Source organism: Columba livia, chromosome W, assembly GCF_036013475.1.
Source record: "Columba livia isolate bColLiv1 breed racing homer chromosome W, bColLiv1.pat.W.v2, whole genome shotgun sequence".
NCBI classification, from domain to species: Eukaryota; Metazoa; Chordata; class Aves; order Columbiformes; family Columbidae; genus Columba; species Columba livia.
The window spans coordinates 8,957,136-8,984,418 of NC_088641.1; the positions used below are offsets into that span (position 1 = coordinate 8,957,136).

Sequence of the window (27,283 nt, forward strand, 5' to 3'; positions counted from 1 at the left end):
TTCCAGTATAAGTTGGGGAATGACCTATTAGAGAGCAGTGTAGGGGAAAGGGACCTGGGTGTCCTAGTGGACAGCAGGATGACCATGAGCCAGCACTGTGCCCTTGTGGCCAAGAAGGCCAATGGCATCCTGGGGTGTATTAGAAGGGGGGTGGTTAGTAGGTCTAGAGAGGTTCTCCTTCCCCATTACTGTGCCCTGGTGAGACCCCATCTGGAATATTGTGTCCATTTCTGGGCCCCTCAGTTCAAGAAGGACAGGGAACTGCTGAAGAGAGTCCAGGGCAGGGCAGCAAAGATGATGAAGGGAGTGGAGCATCTCCCTTATGAGGACAGGCTGAGGGAGCTGGGTCTCTTTAGCTTGGAGGAGACTGAGGGGTGACCTCATTAATGGTTATAAATATGTAAAGGGTGAGTGTCATGTGGATGGAGCCAGGCTCTTCTCAGTCACAACCAATGGTAGAACAAGGGGTAATGGGATCAAGCTGGAACACAAGAGGTTCCACTTAAATTTGAGAAGAAACTTCTTCTCAGTGAGGGTGACAGAACACTGGAACAGGCTGCCCAAGGGGGTTGTGGAGTCTCCTAGTCTGGAGACATTCAAAACCTGCCTGGACGCCTTCCTGTGTAACCTCATCTAGGTGTTCCTGTTCCGGCAGGGGGATTGGACTAGATGATCTTTTGAGGTCCCTTCCAATCCTTAACATTCTTTGATTGTGTTATTCCTGTGCTGCTCAGGCAGGGGGGAGGTAGAGGTGTTGGGAATGATGGAGTGAAGTTGAGCCTGGGAAGAAGGGGTGGGTGGGGGAAAGGTGTTTTAGTTTTTGTCTTTGTTTCTCGCCATCCTACTCTGGTTTTAATTGTCAATAAAATAATCTTCCAGAAGTTGAGTCATTTTTACCTGTGATGGTAATTGGTAAGTGGTCTTCCTGTCTTTGTCCTGACCCATGAAGTTTTTTCATCTTATTTTCTCCCCCTGTCATGTTGAAGAGGGGGAATGAGAGAGCAGCCATGAATGGGGGTCCTGCAGCCAGACAAGGGTCAACCCATCACAGGTGTGCCTAAGAATTTGATCCAGAAATATCTTTGAACTTGTCAGGCTCTTGGGAATATATTTTTATATTTTATATATATATACACACACACACACAGAATACATGTAGTTATAGTCTATGTGTTATTATATAGAATACATAAGATATAAAAATGTATACTTAAATTCTACTACCTCCATTCATTGCTAATAAAAATGTACAGCCAGTTATGCATATAGTCAGTTTAAAAGTTTGCTAGAATCTGTATTTAGAGAAGCATTTGTGTATTATAGCAGTTTTCAGTGGTTGCTTTGGTAGTATTGCAATGGGACAAGGAACATAAAACAATTTGCAAGACCAAGGTGTCTGCTCTAAAGAGGCTTCTTGAATGCCCTCTGTTATTTTTAGATGGTATTTAGGTGTGCAAGCATGTTGTCAAATGAAATCCAAGACACAGTGAGGTTTCTTTTGAGTACACTTGTTCCAGTTTTGTCCAGAAATATGTTTTCCTAATAGGAATTTAGATAGTTTTAACAATTGCAATTGCTTAATAGATTCCTGTACTTTCAGGGTGTGTTTGATCATCGAATGAAATGCTGGCAGAAATGCCAAGATGCTCAGGTCACTTTACAAAAAAAACGTGAAGCTGAATCAAAGCTCCAACTTGCCAACAGACCTGATAAACTGCAGCAAGCTAAAGATGATATAAAAGAGGTAATGTTGTCAAGTATTTCTGTTTTTCTGGAGGCCAGACCTTTTGTACTGATTCATTCAGTCCCCATTAATGCACTGTTTTATGCAATTTTTGTTTCTAAATAATGTATTTGCTCTTTTCCATATTTACTGAAATTGTTAAAATGAATTTATTTAAAATATGAGATGTGCACAATTGTTACCCATTCTGAGATATGTAAGGCAGTTGAATATCTTCTCTACAGAGTCTGGAAGATGGGAGGAGGGGAACATGAACAAGTTTAAAAATGCTTTTAACTGTTGCAGGTGACTTGAGTAGTCAGAAGAACATCTCTTGGCTTCTAAAGCTAAAAATCTAGTGAAAAAGACTAAAAGAGAACTGTTCTCATATTTTGCTTAATGATCTAGCATATCTACTTATTTTTTTAAATATACGTATAATTTCAGTAAGCATCTAACATGTTGAAGTTTTGTAAATTATACTTTTTTTTCTAACACGCTTCACTAAGGAAATTGAAGAGGTAGGAGAGCTTAATTATTTAACGTTAATGCATTCTAGTTATGCACCACTCTTTTCTCATGAAATAATGGAGAACATCATTGCACATTTCAGTCTCTTATGCACCTTATTTTATTTGGCTGCCTCATTGGTCACTAACCAAAGTTGCTTTCTTCTATCTGCACTCCAATATATTTTACATACAGTGTTGCAGTTGCTCATTAACATGGCTTTCTTTTTTTTCTTTAAAAAGGCCCTTGTTGACTGGGAAAAAAAGCATCACTTTTGTGACCACATTCTTGCTGGTTGGCTCTCTTGATGTCATCCATCCACCATGCAACAAGTGAGCTGGAAGTCATTGGCAAAACTAATTCCTGAGTGTTTAGATTAGTAAGAAATACTCAATGATCCTTTCTCATTCATAAAAAGAATTAATGATGTTGTTCCTGAAGGATTTCTTTTTCCTACTTGATCATGTGTTTATAGAAGTTTGTTATTGAATCCAGAAATTGAATATGCTGGCAGAAAATTATTGCTTCCACTGAAATATATTCAGAGTTGATGACTTCTTTAGAATAGAATCATATAATGTCCTGAGTTGGAAGGGACCCACAAGGATCATTGAGTCCAACTCCTGTCCCTGCATAGCACAACCACAAAATTCACACCATGTATCTGAGGATATTGTCCAATCTCTTCTTGAATACTGCCAGGCTTGGGGCCATAACTACCTCCCTGGGGAGCCTGTTCCCATGCTCTACCACCCTCTGGGTGAAGAACCTTTTGTTAATGTCCAACTTACATCTCCCCTGGCACATCTTCCTGCCGTTCCCTCGGTTTCTGTCATTGGTCACCAGAGAGAAGAGATCAGCGCTTACCCCTCCTTCTCCCCTTGTGTAGACCACGATGAGGTCTTCTCCAGGCTGAACAAACCAAGTGACTTTAGCCACTCCTCATATAGCTTCCACTCTAAACCCTTCACCAACTTTGTGGCCCATTTCTTGACACTCTCCAGTAACTTTATATCCTTTATATACAGTGGCACCCAAAACAGCACACAGTGCTTCAGGTGAGGCCGCAGCAGTGCAGAGAAAGCGGGACAATCACCTCCCTTGACTGACTGGCAATGCTGTGCTTGATGCACCCCAGGACACAGTTGGCTGCCAGGGCACAGTGTTGGCTCATGTTCAACGTGTCGTTGACCAGAACTCCCAGATGTCTCTCCACAGATCTGTTCTCCAGCCTCTCGTTCTTCAGTCTCTATGTCCATCCAGGGTTGCTGTGTCCCAGGTGCAAAATCCAGCACTTGCCTGCGGTGACCAAGAATGACGTACACAGAGGCGCAGATAGAGATGCACACACAGGCAGAGGTCGTATCAGCAGGGAGAGCAAAGAGAGGCAAAGTTGAGCTCTCTTTAATTAACAGTTCTCAATTTATAGGTTTACAGATATGGGCCTGGACTAAGAGGTTAGATAGGATGGTTTTTTTTAAATAATCATTGTTCCAAACATACCACACTCATGTTGTGACTGTTCCCAGTCACGTTCCCATGCATATCTTGTGGGTGGTTTTCTGACCCACTCATTCACATGCCCAGACTCACTATTTATACATCATATGTACTGGGGGTGGTTTTCCAGCCCGAGATATTATTCTCACCTGCCTGGGCTATCACTCCTTATACTCATAAAAAACATACTTCTGTATAACCTGTCCAAGGCCCTTTATATTTTCACTAATTACTGTAATTTAATCATGTTAGTATTATTCGTCCAGATGGTCATGTTAGTATTGATCTTCCTTTATCATCCAGGAACTGCACGTCCTGCCATTCCCACACTTTCCTTTGTTAAACTTCATGCAGTTGGTGATTGCCCAGTTCTCTAATTTGTCTAGATCCCTCTGCAGGGCCTTTTTGCCCTCCAGAGTGCCAACAGCTCTTCCCAATTTTGTTTCATTGATGAACTTACTTAGCATTCCTTCAAGTCCTGCGTCCAAGTAATTTATGAAGACATTAAAGAGTAGTCGTTTTGACAGAGACATTGAAAAGTGGAAGCCTATGCAGCTTGAGCTTAATTCATGACTCAGTTCCTTTGTGCAGATAAAAGGTAAAAGATTATTCCTCAAAACACCATATTAAACAAGGGGAAGATTTTTCCTTGTCAGAAACTGTAAGATGGCAAAATTATCCAGTGATAATTCCTACAAACTCTGGTGTTTGGATATGATGAAACTGGGATGTGGGTCCATAGGCCTATAGACGGCCTATAGACGCTTTCTCTGAAGTTTCAGGCAACTCTAAGTTGCTGTGATAGGAAGGCACAAGTTATTTTAAGGCATCTTTATCTCTATTTTCCTGGACTGAATTTTATGTTGTTTTAGTTATTAGCTGACTCTCTAGGCTGTGCACATATTAGTGTTTCCCTGAAGCACATCCTGTTATGACGTACTGTATAGCTCCATAAGTGTATGTCTGAAAAGACAATAAGGGAACTTTAAATAAATACAGACTAAAACCTTAAATATCTCAATGTATTTATTTGAATAGATGTTCATTACATATTGCAACAGTAAGCTGACACTGCAACTCAAAATGCTCTTGTGATTAAATAGCACCACTAGGTTGCTAGCAGGAATATACTTTATTGTTGTATGTTGCTTCCTGGCTGCTTTTTTCTTGGAAAGATAACCATTACCAGATCTATTGGCTCCCAAAATTCAGTTAGTATGTAAAGATTAACAGATACGGTTCAATTTTTAGAATGTCTGTTAGCATGCATATGTCTGAAGTGTCAGGATGATAGGTTTTTTCATTATATACTTACACAGATGGTTTAAATTTAGCAATATAATAGTTGCATAAAAGCAGATGCAAAGGAAAGTCTAGTAACGATAAGGTAATGTAGCTGGTGATGCTTTTTTAGTTGTGTAGCTGGATGTCTTTTGACATAAAATAAAGATAAACATGACCAAGCGTTTTGTAGTATTGATATTAATGCCTTGTTCCCAGTATGGCAAAACCCTACAAGCAGCTTCACTTACTCTGAATTTTCTTTCTGTGCTCTTACCTGCATTTTTTTTTTTTATTCCTGCTATCTCCTAAAACAGTCCCCACTGAGCAAGAGAGCTTGTGCTTTGGCTTGCCTAAATAACACATGTTCTGACCAATAAACAGATCCTTGTTAGCTTGTCATCTGCAGCAGAAATACAATAAAGATAAGCATTTACTTGGCCATAGGCAGAGCTGAAGATTTAATAATCTCTTCTGTGAATAGGGAAGCACAGGCAACTATTTTTTGAGACTTTTTCACGTTTGGTTGAACAGGTAAGAAAATTTAAAGGTTTAGGTTCCTTTTATAGCAGTGTTTGTAAAGGGAATAGCTAATAAAGCTTTAAAGATCCTTTTTCTTTGCTAAAGAATCTTTAAAATTTTTGTTACTAAATATTTGTTAATAAAAATATTAAGATATTTTTGTATTTGGTATACAATTATAATTAAAGATATTGTTTTCACTGATGTAATGACATTCTTCTTTATAAATTGTTGTTTTGAAGTTACCATACTGAAACTTAAGTATGTCAAAAACCAAATAGGTGTTTTTCAATTCTTGAATGACTATCACTAATATACTAAAAAAAAAAGTTCAGGTACTGATAGACTGAACAGAGAACACAGTCTTATCTCTGCATGTTTTTCCTTTGCCAGTGGGAAACAAAAGTTCAGCAAGAGGAAAAAGATTTTGAACAGATCTCCAAAACCATTCGTGAGGAAGTGCAAAGATTTGAGGCATGTAAAATTTTGTCCAAATAAATGACAGTTTTGCTTTAGATAGAATCATAGAATAGTTTGGGTTGGAAGGGACCTTCAAATGTCATCTAGTCCAACCCCCCTGCAATGAGCAGGGTAGATCAGGTTGCTCAGAGCCCCATCCAGCCTGGTACTGAATGTTTTCAGGGATGGGGCATATACCACCTCTCTGGGCAACCTGGTCCAGTGTTTCACCACCCTCATAGTAAAAACTTCTTCCTCATGTGTAGCCTGAATCTCCCCTCCTTTAGTTTAAAACTCTTACCCCTTGTCCTATTGCAACAGGCCCCACTAAAAAGTCTGTCCCCATCTTTCTTATGGGCCCCCTTTTAAGTACTGAAAGGCCACAATAAGGTCTCCCTGGAGCCTTCTCTTCTCCAGGCTGAACAACCCCAACTCTCTCAGCCTTTCATCATAGGAGAGGTGTTCCATCCCTCTGATCATCTTGGTGGCCCTCCTCTGGACCTCTTCCACATGTCCATGTCTTTCCTGTACTGAGTGCTCCAAAGCTGGATGCAGTACTCCAGGTGGGGTCTCATCAGAGCAGAGTAGAAGGGCACAGTCACCTCCTTTGACCTGCTGGCCACGCTCCTTTTGATGCAGACCAATACAAGATTGGCCTTCTGGGCTGCAAGCGCACATTGCCAGCTCATGTCCAATCTATCATCCACCAGTACCCAAAAGTCCTTCTCCGCAGGCCTGCTCTCAATCCCTTCATCCCCCAGCCTGTATTGATACCAGGGGTTGCCCCGACCCAGGTGTAGGACCTTGCACTTGGCCTTGTTGAACCTCATGAGGTTCACATGGGGCCACTTCTCATGCTTGTCCAGGTCCCTTTGGATGTCTTCCGGTCCCTCAGGCATGTCAACTGCACCATTCAGCTTGGTGCCATCTGCAAACTTGCTCAGGGTGCACTCAATCCCACTATCTATGTCATTGATGATGATATTAAACAGTACTGGTTCCAGTATGGACCTAATATTGATTTTCAAGCAAGCTCGGTTAAGAGGTTAATCTGCTATAATTATTTACTTTATTAACAGAGGGAACGAGTGAAAGACTTCAAAACTGTTATTATCAAGTACTTAGAATCATTAGTGCAAACACAAGAGCAGGTAAGAAATTTTAAAATTTTTATACAAGTTAATACTTAATATGTTCCTTATTAGATTATTTTTAAAAGGCAGCCTTTAAGTATAGCAGTTTCTAAAACATGGAGAACTAACTCTAGTCTGTAATATATTGCAGGAGAATATAGTGATTGCTGTTTCTCAGCTATTACTGTTCTCACTTGCATAGCCCTAACTCAGGGAAACAAGAGAGAAGCTTCATCAGGGAGGTGGGGGGGGGGGGGGGGGGGGGATGGGGGGGGGGGGGGGAGTAGAGGGTCTTGTCTATTCAAGTAATATTTGTAGATTGGAATAAAATTCATTAAATATGTGTGTAGGCTTACTGAAGAGACTTGAATACTCAAATGCTTATCTGCTCTTTTTTTTTTTAAAAAAAAAAAAAAGTAGTACTGAAAATTGTACAGCAGTAAGCCAGCTTTCAGTGACTCAGAAGTAGGCCTGGTTCCCAAATGAGTGTCTGGAATCTTTCCTTTTTTAATCTGGCAATATAAACCTCCAACTTTGTTTAATAAAAATAAAATAATTAGAAAACAAAACACCTTTAGAGGTAAGAATGGCAAACTCATAGTGTAAACAAATTCTGTATAACTGTATTCTATGGCAATGTGCTTAGTGTGTAAGAATAACTCTTTGCAGATTTGTGTATTTATTACTTGTCGTTTTCATGCATCATGTAATAGTGTGAGTGTGAATGGATAATTTACAAATGGACAATGGATCATGTAAATGGAAGCATCTGTGTTCTTACTTTGTCCAGTGGAGACAAATTTAGTACAAGAGGAGGAAGGTGTATGTGTGTTCTTTTCCAGCATTCAGTACTTCAAGTAAGGTGTGTGGTTTTTGTTTATTTGTTTGTTTACCTTCTCTGCAAGCTAATAAAATACTGGGAGGCATTTCTACCTGAAGCCAAATGCATCACCTAAAAGAAGACTGTTCCAAATAACAAGAAACTCTGAATGTTTGTACTGGACTAAATTCCACACTGAAATCACTTCAAAATCATCCAAATAAACCACTATATATTTTATGAATTAATATGTGGCAGTTTTATATACCACAACATTTTATTAACAAGCTGCATGTCATGACCCTCTTTGAAGTGGACTGTGGCATGTTATTCTGCAATATATAGCTGAATTGAACACTATTGTGTATTAATACTTGCACCAAAATGTGCATTGTAACACCAGAGAGCAGATATTTTTATTCTTTACAATAGTGTCCTGTAATATGTTACCTGATGCTTGAAACAAATTTAATTGCATTGATTAATGTTCACTTACACATTCATGTACAAAATCGTGTTTCTGTGATTATGATAATAAAGAAATGTATCTTGTGAAACATTAAACTCTTATTTTGTTTCTCTCAATATTTACTGGTGTTCTTAAAAGTAGTATTTATAACAGATTGAGATTATATCAAAGACCGCAACACACAGAACCATATAATGGTTTGGGTTGGAAGGAATCTTTTAGAGATCATCTAGTCCAGCCCCCTTTCAGTGCATCACTGAGCATGCCAGCTTCACACAATCTCATTTGCTTGCAAATGGGCCTGGCCTCAGCACCCTGAGACACATTCTTGGTATCTGATTCTTGATCTGTGATTTATCCTGTCTCTAGTACTATCAACATGAAGTAATTTTACTAGATTCTGATAGTTTGCTTGTGTAAGGTAAAGAATGCACTACAGATTGTGTCAGGTAGCTTTCTATGGCATGTAACATGGTAGAGGCCTTCACGATGGTGATAGCCAAAGAGTATGGAAAAATAAGAACCATATTTTGAATGGTATTTAATTGCCCCCCTTCTCAGCACCCTGCTGTGGATATCTTTGCTAGCTCAACAGGTTCAAAAACTTAGCTGTATAACAAAGCAATGTTATTTGTGCTTAATAGTTGTTCACAGGTGGAATATATAGACAAAAAATAGTGGCATTGTTTTTCCCTATTAAAAAGAAAAATGCTCAAGAGATGTAAAAATATTAAGTGATCTCCAGGGACTGAACTGTATTTATTTGATTTTTTTTCCCTTCAGTAATTAAGTCGGTGTATTTGGTGCATGTGGCAAGGTTTTGGTAGCAGGCAGGAGGTCAGCAGGAGTGGCCTCTGTTGGAAGGGACCAGGGGCTGCCCCTGTGCTCGACACAGCCAGTTCCAGACAGGAACAGGAGAAGGGAACACCAAGGTCAGAGAAGAAGGAGAATGCAGTTCTATAAGGCAGAGCAGATATTCCCTGCAGCAGGCAGAGGACTCGTGATGGATCTGTCGTATATTCCAGAAGGAACTGCAGACTGTGGAGAACCCATGCCAGAGCAGAGCAAAAGTGTGAGAAGAAAGGAGTGGCAGAAAGAAAACATTATATACTGAGCAGAACCCTCCCACCCTCCTATTCCTCCAGCACGACTCAGAGGTAGAAGAGTCTGGAGTGAAGTTGAGCTGGGGAAAGGGGGAAGGAAAGGTGTTGGTTTAATGTTTGTCTTTGTGTTTCTGACTACCCAAATCAGTAATTAAATATCTATTTTAATTGGCAATAAATTAATTTTCCCCAAGCTGAGTCTGGTTTGCCTGTGATGGTAATTGATAAGCAATCTCCCTGTCTTTATCTCAGCCCAAGAGCTTTCTTGTTCCTGTTCTTCCTGTTTTCTCTCCCTCCCTGCCCAACCATGCTGAAGGAGGGAGTGAGCAAGCTGCTGGGTGGGAGTTTGACTGTAAGCCAAGGCTAACCCACCACAGTTGGTGTTAATCATTCAGAGATTAAGTATTCCCTAAATTGTGTTCTTTAACACTGTAAAAAAGAAAAAAACTTGTATAATACATACAGAAATTTATTTATACACTCTAGAATATAGATTTGTGAAGTTACTTCATAAATTTTGATTACAGTAGTTATTTGGGAATTGTTAGATAAATCTTTTGACTGTTTGCAATAATTTACTTGCATTATGAAATAAGTATATGGCATATTTTTTACTCTTCCTTTGATACTACTGAGATGAGATGATTTTGCCACTGATGACTCAGATCTTTGCATCATTTCATCTGACTTCCTTAATTGATTACTGTTTGGTGTTGGAGCCTACAGGAATAGAATCACAGAATCACAGAATCACAGAATCGACTGGGTTGGAAAAGACCTCAGAGATCATCGAGTCCAACCCTTGGTCCAACTCTAGTCCGTTTACTAGATCATGGCACTAAGTGCCATGTCCAATCTCAGTTTAAAAACCTCTAGGGACGGCGAGTCCACTACCTCCCTGGGCAGGCCATTCCAATGCCTGATCACTCTCTCTGTAAAGAATTTCTTTCTAATATCCAGCCTAAATTTCCCCTGGTAGAGTTTAAGCCCATGCCCCCTTGTCCTATTGCTAACTGCCTGGGAGAAGAGACCAATCCCCACCTGGCTATAACTTCCCTTCAGGTAGTTATAGAGAGTGATGAGGTCACCTCTAAGCCTCCTCTTCTCTAGACTAAACAACCCCAGCTCCCTCAGCCTCTCCTCATAGGTCTTATGTTCAAGTCCCTTCACCAGTCGTGTTGCTCTTCTCTGGACCCGCTCCAGCACTTCAATGTCTTTCCTGAACTGAGGGGCCCAGAACTGAACACAATACTCCAGGTGTTGCCTCACCAATGCAGAGTACAGGGGAAGGATCACTTCCCTTGTCCTGCTGACCACACTGTTTTTGATACAGGACAGGATACCGTTGGCCTTCTTGGCCACCTGGGCACACTGTTGGCTCATGTTGAGCTTCCTGTCAATTAGCACCCCCAGGTCCCTTTCTGTCTGACTGCTCTCCAGCCACTCTGCGCCCAGCCTGTAGCGCTGCAGGGGGTTGTTGTGACCAAAGTGCAGCACCCGGCATTTGGCCTTATTGAACTTCATCCCATTGGAATCAGCCCATTTTTCCAGTCTATCCAGATCCCTCTGCAGAGCCCTCCTGCCTTCCAGCAGGTCGACACTCCCTCCCAGCTTGGTGTCATCAGCAAATTTGCTGATGATGGTCTCAATCCCCTCATCTAAATCGTCAATAAAGATGTTAAACAGGACTGGACCCAACACTGACCCCTGGGGAACACCACTAGTGACTGGCCGCCAGCTGGATGCAGCCCCATTCACCAGCACTCTCTGGGCCCGGCCCTCCAGCGTAGAGTACACTTGTCCAAGCCATGAGCTACCAGCTTTTGCAAGAGTATATTATGGGAGACAGTGTCAAAGGCCTTGCTGAAGTCCAGATAGACCACATCCACAGCTTTCCCCTCATCCACCAGGTGAGTCACCTGATCATAAAAGGAGATCAGGTTGGTCAGACAGGACCTGCCCCTCCTAAACCCATGCTGGCTGGGTCTGATCGCTTGTCCATCCTGAAGGTGCTGTGTGATTCCATTCAGGATGATCTGCTCCATAACCCTGCCAGGCACCGAGGTCAGGCTGACAGGCCTGTAGTTGCCAGGGTCAGCTCTGCAGCCCTTTTTGTGGACTGGGGTAACGTTGGCCAATTTCCAATCATATGGGACCTCCCCAGTGAGCCAGGACTGTTGGAAGATGATGGAGAGCGGCTTGGCAAGTTCTTCTGCTAGCTCCCTCATCACCCTAGGATGGATCCCATCTGGTCCCATAGACTTGTGAGGATCCAGATGGCTCAGTAAATCACCAACTATTTCCTCCTGGAATACCAGGGGCCTATTTGGCTTTCTATCTCTGCCAACCACCTCCAGACATGAGTTGTCCTGAGGGCCACCTGTCTTACTGGTAAAAACTGAGGCAAAGTAGGTATTAAGTACCTCAGCTTTCTCCTCATCTTTGTTAACTATATTTCCTTCAGAGTCCAACAGAGAATGGAGGTTTTCCTTGCCCCTCCTTTTGTTATTAACATATTTGAAGAAGGACTTTTTATTATCCCTGACAGAATTGGCCAAGTTAACTTCAAATTGCACTTTTGTTTCCCTGATCTTTTTTCTGCATGATCTAGCTATTTCCATAAATTCTTCATAAGTAGCCAGCCCTTTTTTCCACAGTCGGTAAAGTCTCTTTTTATTTCTGATTTCATTCAAAATCTCCCTGTTTAGGCAAGCCGGTTGTCTTCCCCGCCGGCTAGCCTTTCGGCACACTGGTATAGCCTGTTCCTGTGCACTCAAAACCACCTGCTTGAAGCATGTCCAGCCCTCCTGGGCCCCCTTGTTTTTAAGCATTGTTTCCCAGGGTATGCTCTGAACTAGACTTCTGAATAGGCAAAAATCTGCCCTCCGGAAGTCCAGCGTAGAGGTGTTGTTAATGGTTCTCCCTGCATCTCTGAGTATTGAAAATTCTATTATTTCATGGTCGCTATGCCCCAGGCGGCCTCCAACCACTACATCTCCCACCAGCCCTTCTCTGTTTGTAAACAGTAGGTCTAGCGGGGTCTTGCCCCTGGTGGGCTCATTTACCAGCTGATGAAGGAAATTGTCCTCTATACACTCTAGGAACTTCCTAGACTGCCTCTTCTGTGCAGTATTGAGCTCCCAGCAGATATCCGGCAGGTTAAAGTCACCCACAAGAACAAGGGCCATCGATTTTGAGACATCTGCCAGCTGCTTGTAGAATAATTCATCTCCTTCATCGTCCTGGTTGGGTGGTCTGTAACAGACACCCACGAGGATGTCAGCCTTGTTGGACTTCCCCCTGATTCTGGTCCACAGGCACTCAACCTTGTCACTGCTGACCTCAAGTTTAACAGAGTCGAGTGACTCTCTAACATATAAAGCCACCCCTCCACCTCTCCTACCCTGCCTATCTTTTCTGAAGAGCTTGTAGCCACACATAGCAGCACTCCAGTCATATGAGTCATCCCACCATGTTTCTGTGATGGCAACTATGTCATAGCTTTCCTGCTGCACGATGGCTTCCAGCTCCTCTTGTTTGTTGCCCATACTGCGTGCATTAGTGTACATGCACTTCAAGTGGGCTGCTGATTTCCCTCTTAATTTGGGCTTTCCATCCATAGGCTGATTTTTGGAGAGCCCAGTTTCAATCCCTTCCCCCTTCAAACCTAGTTTAAAGCCCTCCTGATCAGCCCTGCCAACTTATGGGCTATAGTCCTCTTGCTCTCCCTAGAAGGATGAAGCCCATCTGATTTGAGGAGACTGGGTACCACGGAGCTTGGCCCATGGTCAAAAAACCCAAAATTTTGACGGTGACACCAATCCTTAAGCCACCTGTTGATGAGATGGGCTTTTCTGCTCCTCTCTTTATTTAGTTCCTCATCCATCCCAGCTAGCACAGGAACTGAGGCAAATATCACTTGTTCTCCCGTCCCATGAACTGACTGACCCAGTGCTTTAAAGTCCTTTTTAATTATCTTGATACTTCTTCTGTTGATGTCCTCGCTGCCAGCTTGGACTACTAACAGGGGATAGTAGTCTGAGGGCTGAATCAGCTCCGGAAGTCTTCTATTAATGTCCCTCACCCTGGCCCCAGGAAGGCAGCAGACCTCCCTGTGGGATGGGTCTGGGCGACATATAGGGCCCTCTGTTCCCCTCAGAAGAGAGTCGCCGACTACTACCACTCTTCTTTTTTTTTTTCCTCTTACAGCTGCAGTTATGATTCTTTTTGTTGATGAGGTCCATCCAGAGGGCTCTCCAGGTGGATCTTCTTGGCTATCCTCTGCCTGATTTTCAGGGTCCAGGGCCTCATATCTATTTGTTAGGGGCACCAAGGGTGGTGATGGGGTTCGAGAGAGGGTTCTTTTACCTCTCCGATCAGGGACCTGTTTCCATTCCCCCCCATTAATTAGATCTGCTGTATCCGCCTTATGGCAGGAGGGACAAGGCTTTGCCATCTCCTGTTGCACACCCTTAGGAGTCAAAAGAGCCTGACCCCACCAGTCTATTTCTTCTTCACTCTCCCTAATGCTCCTTAGTCTCTCCACCTCTTCCTTAAGCTCTGCCACTAGGCACAATAAGTCATTCACCTGGTCACATCGTACACAGGTGCCTCCCATACCATTCTCAGATACTAATGCCAGACACAGACACTCTACGCAGCCAGAAGCCTGGGTGGCTGCATCCTTCTTGGCAGGTAGTGTCTGTGTAGACACACTCTTTGTATTAACGGCAGCAACAGCTTTCCTTTTTCTAGAAACCATTGCTACCCTTAGCTAAATTGGGGACAAGAAAACAAAATGTAACCCCGGACAAACTCACCTACAAGAGCTAGTTGTGTCCAGTCTACTTGCCCTGCCACACCCCAGTCTGTGTCACCAGCAACAAGTGAGAGGTCTAACAGCGAGGAGTGACAGAACCTCTGAGCCCTACTGCACGAGCAGCCCCAGTCGCTGCTGCAGCACCGTGTGGGTAGTGCTCACCTGCCTCACAAGCACTTCACCTTCCAGCGCCTGGTGGGCAGCGACGTGTTGCTGCCCTCCAAGAGGCTTTTTCAAAGCAAGGGGGAGGGGTGTGACTTCCGTCACCGTGGTAACGGTCGCGCCACGTCAGCCGGTTCCGCAAGGGCTGCCGGGGACTCCCGGGTAGCGGAATCGAAAACGCGACCAGAAACCCCTCTCTTTACCCTCTCTTACCTCTGTAGCTTCGAGATTTCGCTCCCGGCTCCGGTAGAGCTGGCTTCAGTCAGCTGATCCGAGGAACTGAACTAAAACGTTAGTTGCAAGAAATAAGTATTGATACCAAATATATATAAATTGTAAGATGACTATATAGCATTATTAATGTGATTACAAATACAAGCTTGAAGTCTAAGTGTCCTGGGGAAAACTTGGTATAACTAAGTGCACAAATCTTGCCCAAAATCGTCCCTTTGGGGTGGAGAAGATAGGCACAGCCCATTGACTGGTCCCAGAAGTCTTATTATGCTGTTCCCTTGAATTCTCAGTGATAGTGTGTTCCCCCCACCCTTCCTCTACTGTTAGGGCATTTTATACTATTTTCTACATTTAGGTGGAGCTTGAGTGACTCTAGTCATACATACCTTTGTTATTGATTGGTGTGAAAACTCTCGCTTCGATTTTTAAGGTAAAAACTTCACTGCGCTTGCTTGAAAGTATGCTGGAGGTGGGTATCCTTTGAGACAGAGGTGTGTTTCGGTATTATTCTTCACCTCCCCTTATGATGACAGCTGCCATTGATTGTATCCACAATTGAGCTCAGATACAACTAAGAGCCAAAGAAACATCATTTTGGGCCACATCAAGTGCATTTACAATCAACTGGTCATCCTTTTCGTCAGTTTCTTCCCAGTGAGGTAATGTATCGTATAAAAGCCATTGTTTGATCCCCAATGCTAAAAGAGAAGACTGTGGTGGATGATCCAGTTTATTTAGATCATTAGTCACTGTGACTAATTTGTTTGCAAATATCTCAGCATCTATACTGTTTAAGATTCCCAGTCCTGTTCCTAGGATACCGGTTACATCTCTCCTTGGGAGTTTGAGAGACGTGAGGATTCATGTACACAACCACGTTGACCATCCTGTGTAAGATGTACTCAGGAATGGTGAGCAGGTAAGTCTGATCACAGAGATGTCAATTTGCATTGATAATTCTACTCATTTGAGGGACCATGATGGATTATGCAGCATTTGCTGTTGATCCATATTTTTTACTACATACAGTCCAATTTTGAATAATTGTGGGGTCAACATATTTTCCCTTAGTGGAGTCATAGTAGGGGCTACCGTGGTGGTGAGATCAATTTTCACACACATTAAGTTTATTTTTAACACTTTTGTTCTTGCCATCTCCTCAAATATATACTGACCGGTGTCAGCTGTCAAGGAGCAACAGGCATCATGGAGACAGTGAGCTCTATTCTCATTGTTCACCATTATTGTAAGCGATTCAGGTACCTTATTTGTTTCACAGCACACAGTAAGACTTTCTGGAAAGGGTTCTCCTGATTTTGTATAGTTCATGCGAGTCACCCTCCCACCAGTTTGGTTAAAGGTCTCAAATTGTCTCACAGAAGAGTTGCATGGGTCTATTTTCCTTATACTCAGCCATCCTGTAGTGGAAACAGGTTTGATAGTGTCTATTTTAAACCTAAATGTTAACCCCATGCTATGATAGATGGGCACCTGTTTTTGTTGCCAAAGACATTTTACAAAAGTGGCAGAGTGAAATTTAGCCAGCAATCTAACTTCTCAGAGGCACAAAGCTTTGTTAATTTCGCCCTTGAGGGTGAGGTACTGTTGGATGCTGTAATTTGAGTAGCTTTTTCATTTGTGGTTCCATTGATCATTCTACATCCTGTTCAAATTTCTTCTCCAGGAATTCCCTGCAAAAAGGGAATTCACCTCTTTCTGTCCCAGCCTCACTCATTTTCTAAGTACACTTTGGTTCTGTGTGTGACCACAGTGGCTAAGTTTAATTAACCACTGCCACTGATGGAATGTAGCCCCATACTTCCGGTATAGGCAACATGAGCGTGGGACCATAGCCATCTGTAGTCCCCTTGGCTGACAATCAAGGGAAACCAGATGGTTAAGGTAAGAAATAACACCATGAATCTAATTAGTTGGTCTGTCATCTTGTTGATATCAGCTAATCCACCCATCCATGTGCGATTCCTGCAGGATTCCTGTGAATACAAAAAGAAAAGATATGCTCGGTTAGGCGTATAACCGGCAGGATTATTTAAAAAGAGGGTGTGATCCACTGGGTGCTGATCCGGTGTATTTTCCCTGAACAATCTTTAGCTTCCCATGCATAGGGATTTTTGGGTGTTGTTAGTACCATTGGTACTGTTCCAATCTGAGGCATTTTCACCAGTACTGGTTGCCCAGTGTAGAATCCTGTAGGGTGTTCTCCTGGCTTAGTATGAACCTTCGGGGTAACTGAATTAGTAGAGGCGCTGAAGGCTTTAATTTTGGGGCAGCCATCTTCACTCCATTTATTGTTCAGTTGGTAGATGGCATGGGGCAATCGCAGATACCACCCAGATTCACTGGTTTTTGCTAAAACACTTAACCAGTCCTGTCGTAGTTTAGCCTGGTCCCCCCAGCCGGAAGCTAGAACCACGTGCCTCTCACTCACCCCTCCCCCGCCCCCGGTGGGATGGAGAGAATTAAAACATTAAAAAAAAAAAACAAAAAAACAATAAAGGAAAAAACTCGTAGGTTGGGATAACAAACCATTTAATGGGGCAGCAAGGAGAAAACAAAGAACAGAGAACAAGCAGTAACAGCAATGGTAAAGGAACCTACAAAGACGATGGGTGTAATAAACAATTCTAAGAGTTAGAGATGTTTGTTCATTAAAGCTTCTTAAAAGGAAACGCTCAGGGGTTATTGAGTTAGAGATGTTTGTTCATTAACACTTCTTAAAAGGAAACGCTCAGGGGTTATTGTGCGACACGGGAAGCCCCTGCCCTTTGTTATGCAATTGCCTTAAATGTTCGATCCCCTAAAGGTGGGGGGGGGGGGGGGGGGGCAGGGGTAGGTGAGAAGATAGGAGATTAACTGCCCGGCAACAGAGGACACATGCGCAGAAAGAACAAGTGAGGTGGCACTTTGAGCAACGAACCCGGGACTGTCGGCCCTATAAAAAGTCCGGAAGAAGTTTTTCCCGCGCGCGCCACTGGAGAAGCGGTCGCCCAGCGCTGTTTTTGCTTATTGCGTTGAAATCCATCGGGAATAAATTTCTGTTATTCAAGTTAATTTCGAGTCAAAATTTATTACAATGGGCACACAGGGCAGCGTGGCCCACACCGTAGGTGGCTCCCCACGTGACTATCTGCCGCTGCAGCAGTCAGCGCCCTTCCAGCCATCAGCTTGCCCCCCACGGCTCGCGCTTAAACTCTCTCGCCGTCACAGCCGCGCTGAAGCCACTGCTAATCCCCCACCCCAAATCACGACTCGCACACGAAATACTAAAAGGAAAAGAAACCACGTGGCCCAGGAGGAGCCTCACCTCTCCCTCCACCTCCTGGCTTGCCCCCCAGGAACCGGAAGAAGAGCCCAAAGCCAGAGACCGGATATGGTTGAGAATACCCGTATGTCCTGGCAGCGTAGAAATTAACCCCATCTTGACCGACCCAGCATATTCCACCCCTTATTCTATACCATATACAGGTCTCACATGCACCCACATGTTTTAACTAATTACTACCACCTTAAATACTTATAGATATACATATACACACACGGATATTTTCTTCCTTAGTTAATGGCACGGTCTCATTCCTCTGAAATATTCATTGAGTCCATGATTTTGGATTCCATCAAGACAGGCAGGAAAGATAGAGTGTCATGTTGGAGTGTTGTATTGCTGCATGCTGCATCTGGAACGTTTAGTTCGTGTTCACGGCCTGCATGTTAGAGGCGCTGACCTCAAGCAGGAGTCTGGATACCAGTTGTTGGAGGAAACTCTGGTTCCATCACTGCCGCACTTTGCTGAGTTTTGTTGAAGTTTATTCTTCATTAACCTGAAAGACACTTGCTGAAAATTGTTAATCTTATGTATAGAATTATGCAGTAATTACCATCATAAAATTCATATAACGGGAGCATTCTCACCTAACATCAAATCCCCCTGAGATATACATCGGACTCCTCCATCTTCTAACATCACCCACCAAGTGCACCCAGGTCCCTGAGCAAAAGCAATCCCATGGATGCCCAGGGCAGGGGTAACCCAGAATGTTTTCCCCAACACATTCTTCGTTCATGCCACAGGGACTTTATCCCCCTCTACAGTGTGTGGAGGCTTCGACTGGGCAGGGCCAGCTCAATTGGTAGATCCCCTGGTGTTAACCAACCAGGTGGCCTTTGCTAAATTTGAATCCAAATTTCTAAAAGTTCCATTACCCATAGCTCTTAGTGTAGTCTTTAACAGTCCATTGCACTGTTCAATTTTTCCAGCATCTGGTGCATGGTAGGGGATGTGATATACCCACTCAGTGCCATGCTCTTTGACCCAAGTGTCTATGAGGTTGTTCTAGAAATGAGTCCTGTTGTCTGACTCAGTTGTCTCTGGGGTGCCATGTCACCATAGGACTTGTTTCTCAAGGCCCAGGATAGTGTTCTGAGCAGTAGCATGGGGCATGGTGTACATTTCCAGCCATCCAGTGGTTGCTTCCACCATCATAAGCACATAGCACTTGCCGTGTCGGGTTTGTGGGAGTGTAATATAGTCAATCTGCCAGATCTCCCCATATTTATACTTCAGCCATTTCCCCCCATGCCACATAGACTTCAACCGCTTGGCTTGCTTGATTGTAGAGCATGCTTCACAATTGTGAATAACCTGCGCAATAGTGTCCATCGTCAAGTCCACCCCTCAATCACGAGCCCACCTATATATTGCATCTCTTCCCTGATGACCTGAGGCATCATGGGCCCACTGAGCTATGAATAATTCACCTTTGTGTTGCCAGTCCAAATCTACCTGATACACCTTAATCTTGGCAGCTCAATCCACCTGATGGTTGTTTCAATGTTCTTCGGTAGACTGACTTTTAGGCACATGGGCACTTTTACAGGCAAGTTCTCTAACCTGGCAGCTCAAACCCCTTCATATGCTGCTAATATCTCCTTATCAGTTGGAGTGTAGCAGGCCTCGGACCCTCTGTATCCCTGACTCCAAAATCCCAGAGGTCGACCTCAACTCTCCCCTGGTATTTCTGACAAAGGCTCCAGGTAGGGTCATTCTCCCAATCTGCAGTGTAGAGCACATTTTTAACATTATGTCCTGTTCAAACTGGCCTAAGAGCCATGTCATGGATTATCTCCTGCTTAATTTGTTCAAAGGCCTGCTGCTGCTCAGGGCCCCACTCAAAGTCATTCTCATTCCAGGTCACCTGATAGAGAGGGCTCATGATCCAACTGTAAATTGGAATGTGCATCTTCCAAAAACCCACAACTCCCAAGAAATTGCAGAAGAATCTGGATTATCCTCTCACCTTTCTCAAAAACTTCCAGTGCTGTGTTGCCCCACACGATGATGTCACCAATGTACTGCAGGTGTTCCAGAGCTTTGTCCTGCTCCAATGCAGCCTGGATCAGTCCATGGCAAATGGTGGAGCTGTGCTTCCACCCCTGGGGCAGTCGATTCCAGGTGTACTGGATGCCCCTCCAGGTGAAAGCAAACTGTGGCCTGCACTCTACTGCCAGAAGAATAAAGAAAAATGAATTGGCAATATCAGTTATGGCATACCACTTGGCTGCCTTCGACTCCAGTTCATACTGCAACTCTAGCATGTCCAGCACAGCAGCACTCAATGGTGGCGTGACTTCATTCAGGCTACGATAGTCCACTGTTAGTCTCCACTCTCCACTGGGCTTCCTCACTGGCCATATGGGACTATTAAAGGGTGAGTGAGTCTTGTTGATCACTCCTTTGCTCTCCAGTTGATGAATCAGGTTATGGACGGGAATCTAAGAATCTCGGTCAGTATGATATTGCCACCGGTGCACAGTCGTGGTAGCAATTGGCACCCACTGGTTGTCAACCCTCAGCAATCCTATAACAGAAGGGTCCTCTGAGAGGCCAGGCAAGGTAGACAGCTGTCTAATGTCCTCTGTCTTCATGACTGCTATGCCAAAGGCCCATCTGTACCCCTTTGGGTCCTTAAAATACCCTCTTCTGAGGTAGTCTATACCAAGGATGCACAGAGCATCTGGGCCAGTCACGATGGGGTGCTTTTGCCAGTCCTTTCCAGTCAGGCTCACCTCAGCATCTAATACAGTTAGCTGTTGGGATCCCCCAGTCACCCCAGAAATGCTGATGGGTTCTGTCCCTTCATAGTTTGATGGAATTAGAGTACATTGGGCCCCGGTGTCCACCAGAGCCTTGTACTCCTGTGGCTCTGATGTTCCAGGCCATCGAATCCACACAGTCCAATAAACTCGGTTATCCCTCTCCTCCACCAGTCTGGAGGCAGGGCCCCCCTAGTCCCGGTCATGGTACTCATTGCTTCCTCCTTGTAAGAATGAATCAGAAGTGCCTTCAAGAGGGTCAGAGGCAAGGTCAGCTCTTCTACTCTGTCTGGAGAACTGCCCACTGGAAACTGGGGCAGCATAATGTCCTCTTGTGGTTGTCTCCCCTTTCAACTCATGTACCTGTGCCTCTAGGACTGAGGTATGTTGTCCATCCCACCTCCTCATGTCCTCTCCATTATCATGCAGGAAAAACCACAGGGTGCTCCATTTTGTATACCCTCTGTATTCTCTCCTTTGATCAGAGAGATGCTCATTCCAAGTAGCTGAAACCCTAGACCATGCAGGTGGGAAGCGGAACTTGTCTTCAAAATGCTGGAATTCTTGGGACAATTTTCAGCTAGTGCGTCAGGCAGTTTCTCTACAGCCGAAACACAAGCCTGTAGGGAGGAGGACAGACTTCCCTTGTACTGCCAGAGTTGGCCAACCAATTCATCCACCATTTGTCCCTTGCCTTCTTTCCATGACATTACTGCCAATGAGCTGGCGTAGGATGATGGTGCACTCTGCGGGAACCTCTACCACATCGGTTGCATGCAGTGGATCTCATCAGGATCGGTGGGTAGATCATCATTATTGGTGTCATTACAAATCACCTCCAGAACAGCTAGCTCCCTCAGGTACTGGATACCTTTCTCCATGGTGGTCCACTTGCTTTGGTGACAGGTAACATCTTCCTTGAAGGGATACTTCTCTTTCACACCTGACAGAAGTCATCTCCAGAGGCTGAGGGTTTGTGCCTTCCTTCCAATTGCCTTGTCAATGCTCCCTTCCCTAGACAGGGATCCTAGTTGCTTAGCTTCCCTGCCTTCTAAATCCATGCTACTGGCCCCGTTATCCCAGCAGCCAAGCAACGATGTGCTCGCCATCCCGGCGGCTGAAATCCTTTTGCACATCTCACAGCTCACCTGGGGATAGTGATCGGGTGACTATCTCTGTTTCTGCCTCCTCCTGTTCTTGTGATGGGCCTGGGTCATCATCTTCCCTCACTACACAAACTGATTTCTTTGTGTATTTCTTCTTCTGGAGAGGGGCAACTGATACAGACACAGGTTGGTTCTCTGATTCAGTTGCAGCACCTGCCACCTGGGTCTGAGCAGCCACAGTGCCCGTTTCCTGGCTTTGAGTAGTCACAGTGCCTGTCACTGGGGTCTGAGCAACCGCAGCATCTGGTGCAAGGGCGGGAGCAGCTGTAGTGCCTGTCAGTTTGTTACCCCCCTCTTTGCCCTGAGGGCACTGCATGGTGTTGAGCAGTTTTTGATAGATATTGGCCAGGGCCCAACACAACACAGTAAGTTGTGCCACTCTAGAATAGCTAGAGCATCTCCCTTTTACATATTCTGTCACCTCACCAGGGTCCTGCAGTTGTTCAGGAGTGAAACTCCAGACCATTGGAGGCAAGAAATTCTCCAGATATCTGCCCATGTTTTCCCACGCACCGTTCTACCCATGATCATCTGACCTTGGGGTAAATCTATGGGTGATATTCTTAGCATATCCTTTTCTAACCCTGTATGTGACCTGGCGCACATTCAGAAGATATAGCAGCAAGAGCAGGTTAGCTTGAGTATCCCCAGGGTGTTAAAAATCCTTAGAAACCGTTGGACCCAAGCTGGAGGAGAAAAATGAGGTGAAGACATGAGGGAAGACTACACCCCCCTTCATCTTCTTCATAGACTGGGTGCAATTACTAAACAGTTCCAGGAGACGGCACTCGGGATACAGAAAAATCAACAATATCTTATAAAAATACCAACAGAGCTGTGTAAGAAATGAAATCAAAATCTCATAAGCTGATATCATACAGGACAGCTTTATGATAAACCGAATCCTTTTCCCAGATGTAACAAAGAACACCGCAGGGAACATATAGGGCATGTAGGAATTCAGATGACACAGCCGTGTGGACAAACAAAGAAACATTGTGACCACTTAACGAATAGAGTAAGCTCTAACACATTCCGGTTAGCTCTGGTTTTTATCTCAACCCTTTTATTCTTTCTCCTACCTGGCTTGCCAAAAAGGACTGTCATAATTTAGCCCAGGTCTCCCCAGCCGGCAGCTAGAACCACGTGTCGCTCACTCACCCCTCCCCTGACCCCGGTGGGATGGAGAGGAGAATTAAAAAAACCAATAAAGGTAAAAACTCTGAGTTTCCTCTGGAAACTTCTGCTAAATTAATCCTCTTAACACAACAGAAAAAAGCAGGGTGCTATGGATAAACTGTTGCAAAAATAGAAATGTACTCCTTCCCAGGCTGGGAGAGCATGGGCTCGCAAGTTTTGGAAGGATGAAAAGAAAGCGACAGAAGGCATTGAACAATGTTTAATTACACAGAAAGCTAAAGTGGAAAAGGCAAGGGCGTGATCTGTGCAGTCTTAGGAGCCTGCCTGTCTTGTGCTCAGCAAGAATTCCAAGAATATCAAGTATCCCCTCCCCCCAGACAAATCACACATGCCAAATTCCAGGTGCTGGAGTCTGAAAATAAAGTGCTGAAATCATTGACTTTTGAAAAACAGACAGGGGAACAATTGAGAGCTTGTGTTGATAAACTTATGAAAATAATTTTCTTAAAGATGAGAATGTTCATTTGAAACAAATACTTGGATGTTAGCCTGCTGCTTCAGAACATGCCTTCCTCTGACTCAGGTAGATTCGTAAATTAGTACACTGTGCAGAGTCCTACAGTTGGGACAGTGATGTATTGCCTGAATGTGAGGATAATGATCTGAGACCTTGCAGCCTGTCTCATTATATCCTGTAATGAAAACTGAGACTGCTGTTAATGAAGAAGAGGAGGAGGTTCATGTTACGACGCGAACCATCCCCTGGACGCCAGTAGAGTTAATGAAGCTGCAAGAAAAAAAATTCATGGTGACCAGAGGAATCTGAAGTTGAATATGTCTGGAGAGTCTCTCTGACAGGCAGAGACAGAATTATGCTAAGTGAGGACGAAGCGGGAGGTTACTAGGGACCAGGGGTATTTTCTGACTACTACACTCGGAGATAATACTCCTTGACGGCAAGAGCAGCATATTGGGTCAGGGAAGTAGATCCCCAGGAGAGAGGCAAGCCACGAGAAATCGACAGTAATTTTTTCCAATCTGGCAGCGTCAGTTCAGAAAGCAGCATGTGTTCAAGCTCTATATCAATGTGAGGAGTTTAGGAAATCCCTGATGCTGGCTCCCATTGACCCAGCACGATTAACCCCTCTCATTCATGGTCTCCCTGATAGCCTTAAAATGTTTGTAGCAAATACCCAGGATCACATCCAGGACCACATAAAAGCTGCCAGCGGCACTCATGGTCGTAAATGAGATAAAGGCAGAGATCAAGACAGAGACCGAGACACATTCCTACTTGGGGCGAATTTGTACAATACATAGTTAAATATGGGTGCTGAATGGGCTGGATTAATTCAGCCAGCAGAATCACAGAATCACAGAATCACAGAATCACAGAATCACAGAATCACGGAATCAGAATGTTAGGGATTGGAAGGGACCTCGAAAGATCATCTAGTCCAATCCCCCTGCCGGAGCAGGAACACCTAGATGAGGTTACACAGGAAGGTGTCCAGGCGGGTTTTGAACGTCTCCAGAGTAGGAGACTCCACAGCCCCCCTGGGCAGCCTGTTCCAGTGTTCCGTTACCCTCACTGAGAAGTTTTTGTTCAAATTTAAGTGGAACCTCTTGTGTTCCAGTTTGAACCCCTTACCCCTTGTCCTACCACTGGTTGTGAAATAAATAACTTACGCTTTTTCTATGGATAAACAACATTTAATCCAATTCCTTGTATTCCTTAAACACGTGTTCATTAGAGCATAAGCAAAACAGCGCTGGGTGCGAGGGGGATTCACTCCGCCCAACACGCACCCTTTTAACAATAAGAAGTGTGCTTAAATACAGTATGGTATTACATATTCATAATGACCCCAGAAACGCCTATACATATTCATGACCTTTCCCGCTTTTTATTAAAATGAGTCTCAGATAACCATTTACATATTCCCCTCCTTGACCCTCCCCTGTTGCGCCTGCACAATGTCACTTGGTGAATTTGAGGAAGGGTCTTTAGGGGTCTTTGGATGAAGGCTCCTTCAGCTTCGTCACAGTGGACTTTTTACCTTTGGCTCCGTAGGAGGAACTGGCTGGAATCCAAGCTACCAAACCGACTGGAACCAGACTGGTGCCTCTTTTTTGCTGTAAATCTTGGCTGTCTTGTCTCCTCAAGGTTGCAGCTGGTGCTGTAAAACTTCTTATCTCGGCATTTAATGAAGTCCTGCTTTTTTTTTAGCACAATTAGTTACATACAGCTCTAAACTAGATATTAATTATGTGGTTTAAAATGTTAGCTTGTTAGTAGGCCCTTATTATATAGCTGCTTAACCCTTAAAATGTTAGTTCGCTCTATCAATATAACTTCCTAAGCAAGTTTCATAACTTTTTCTATAGAACTTAACCACCTTTCCCTTTTCCAAGTTGAGTCCATGCTTCATTTGGTTATACCTGTAAACATTAAACATCTTAGCATGAATCACAACTGCATTTTTCACAACTGTCACCGAGAAGACCCTGGCTCCATCCTCGTGACACTCACCCTTTATATATTTGTAAACATTAATAAGGTCACCCCTCAGTCTCCCTCAGCCTCTCCTCATAAGGGAGATGCTCCACTCCTTTAATCATCTTTGTTGCCCTGCGCTGGACTCTCTCCAGCAGTTCCCTGTCCTTCTTGAACTGAGGGGCCCAGAACTGGACACAATATTCCAGATGTGGTCTCACCAGGGCACAGTAGAGGGGAAGGAGAACCTCTCTGGACCTACTAACCACCCCCCTTCTAATACACCCCAGGATGCCATTGGCCTTCCTGGCCACAAGGGCACAGTGCTGGCTCATGGTCATCCTGATGTCCACCAGGACCCCCAGGTCCCTTTCCCCTACACTGCTTTCTAATAGGCCATTCCCCAACTTATACTGGAACCTGGGGTTGTTCCTACCCAGATGCAATACTCTACACTTGTCCTTGTTATATTTCATTCAATTTTTCCCTGCCAACTCTCCAGCGTGTCCAGATCTCGCTGGATGGCAGCACAGCCTTCTGGCGTGTTAGCCACTCCTCCCAGCTTAGTGTCATCCGCAAACTTGCTGATAGTACACTCTATTCCCTTGTCCAAGTCATTGATGAATATATTGAATAATACTGGTCCCAGTACTGACCCTTGAAGCACTCCACTAGATACAGGCCTCCAACTAGACTCTGCTCCATTGACCACGACTCTCTGGCTTCTTTCCTTCAGCCAGTTTGCGGTCCACCTCACTACCCGATTGTCCAGACCACACTCCCTCAGTTTAGTTGTGAAGATGCTGTGGGAGACCGTGTCAAATGCTTTACTGAAGTCAAGGTAGACCACATCCACCGCTCTGCCATCATCTATCCACCTCATTATGTCTTCATAAAAAGCTATGAGGTTGGTCAAGCACAACTTCCCCTTGGTGAAGCCATGTTGACTGCCCCTAATGACCCTCTTATCCCTGATATGCCTTGAGATGGCACCAAGGATAAGTTGTTCCATCACTTTCCCAGGGATGGAGGTGAGGCTGACCAATCTGTAGGTACCCGGGTCCTCCTTCTTGCCCTTTTTGAAGACTGGAGTGACATTTGCTTTCCTCCAGTCCTCAGGCACCTTTCCCGTTTCCCAAGACTTAGCAAAGATGATGAAGAGTGGCCTAGCAATGACCTCAGCCAGCTCCCTCAGCACCTGCATGTCGGGGATTGACTCAAGGAGCACAGACATGAGTCCACCAAGCAACTGTAGGAGCAGAGCCCATTTTAGTTGACATAAGTAGGCCTTAGTTAGCTTGTCTATTAGGCCGTGGGAAAAGGGGGAACGGAAAAGTACTGACTAAGGCAGGGTTAGGATATTTTTGAAGAGATAAGAGTCAGAAGAATGTGGGATGCGCATAGCTAGCTAAACCCAAGTAGGTGGAGTAAGTAAATGTGCTTAGCCTATTAGATAGAGACAAGTATGCATAATTATGGTATTTGGTATAAATGCACGCTATCTCGGGCAATAAAGTTGAAGTATGCTTTATCACTCATATTGGGTCGGCCGCATTTCTTCCTCCGTCCGCTCGGGTCTGGAACTCTGATGGGACTTTTCTCGGCACCTGCAGGTGCATCCCATCTGGACCCAT

The 27,283-nt window shown here is 44.3% G+C and overlaps 1 protein-coding gene and 1 long non-coding RNA gene across 4 annotated transcripts in view; one reads left to right on the forward strand and one right to left on the reverse strand.

Annotated features, from left to right (window-relative positions):
* LOC135577091 (sorting nexin-2-like) overlaps positions 1-8,512 on the forward strand; it is a 44,656-nt gene extending 36,144 nt beyond the window's left edge. For 2 of the 3 annotated variants that reach the window (XM_065044788.1, XM_065044789.1), the window contains 4 exons: positions 1,601-1,744; positions 5,930-6,010; positions 7,075-7,146; positions 8,034-8,512. In XM_065044788.1, the coding sequence (XP_064900860.1) occupies positions 1,601-1,744; positions 5,930-6,010; positions 7,075-7,146; positions 8,034-8,084 (348 nt within the window). In that variant the 3' untranslated portion in view covers positions 8,085-8,512. Of the gene's footprint in view, positions 1-1,600; positions 1,745-2,475; positions 2,566-5,929; positions 6,011-7,074; positions 7,147-8,033 lie in introns of those variants that run through there. The other variant, XR_010468685.1, reaches the window with a different exon arrangement.
* Positions 1,155-18,138, reverse strand: LOC135577092 (uncharacterized). Its single transcript, XR_010468686.1, has 4 exons — positions 18,061-18,138; positions 15,122-16,729; positions 14,715-14,785; positions 1,155-3,532 (listed from the first exon to the last, which is right to left on the reverse strand). It is a non-coding gene; the product is annotated as an uncharacterized LOC135577092 (long non-coding RNA).
* Between the last annotated feature and the right edge of the window lie 9,145 nt (positions 18,139-27,283).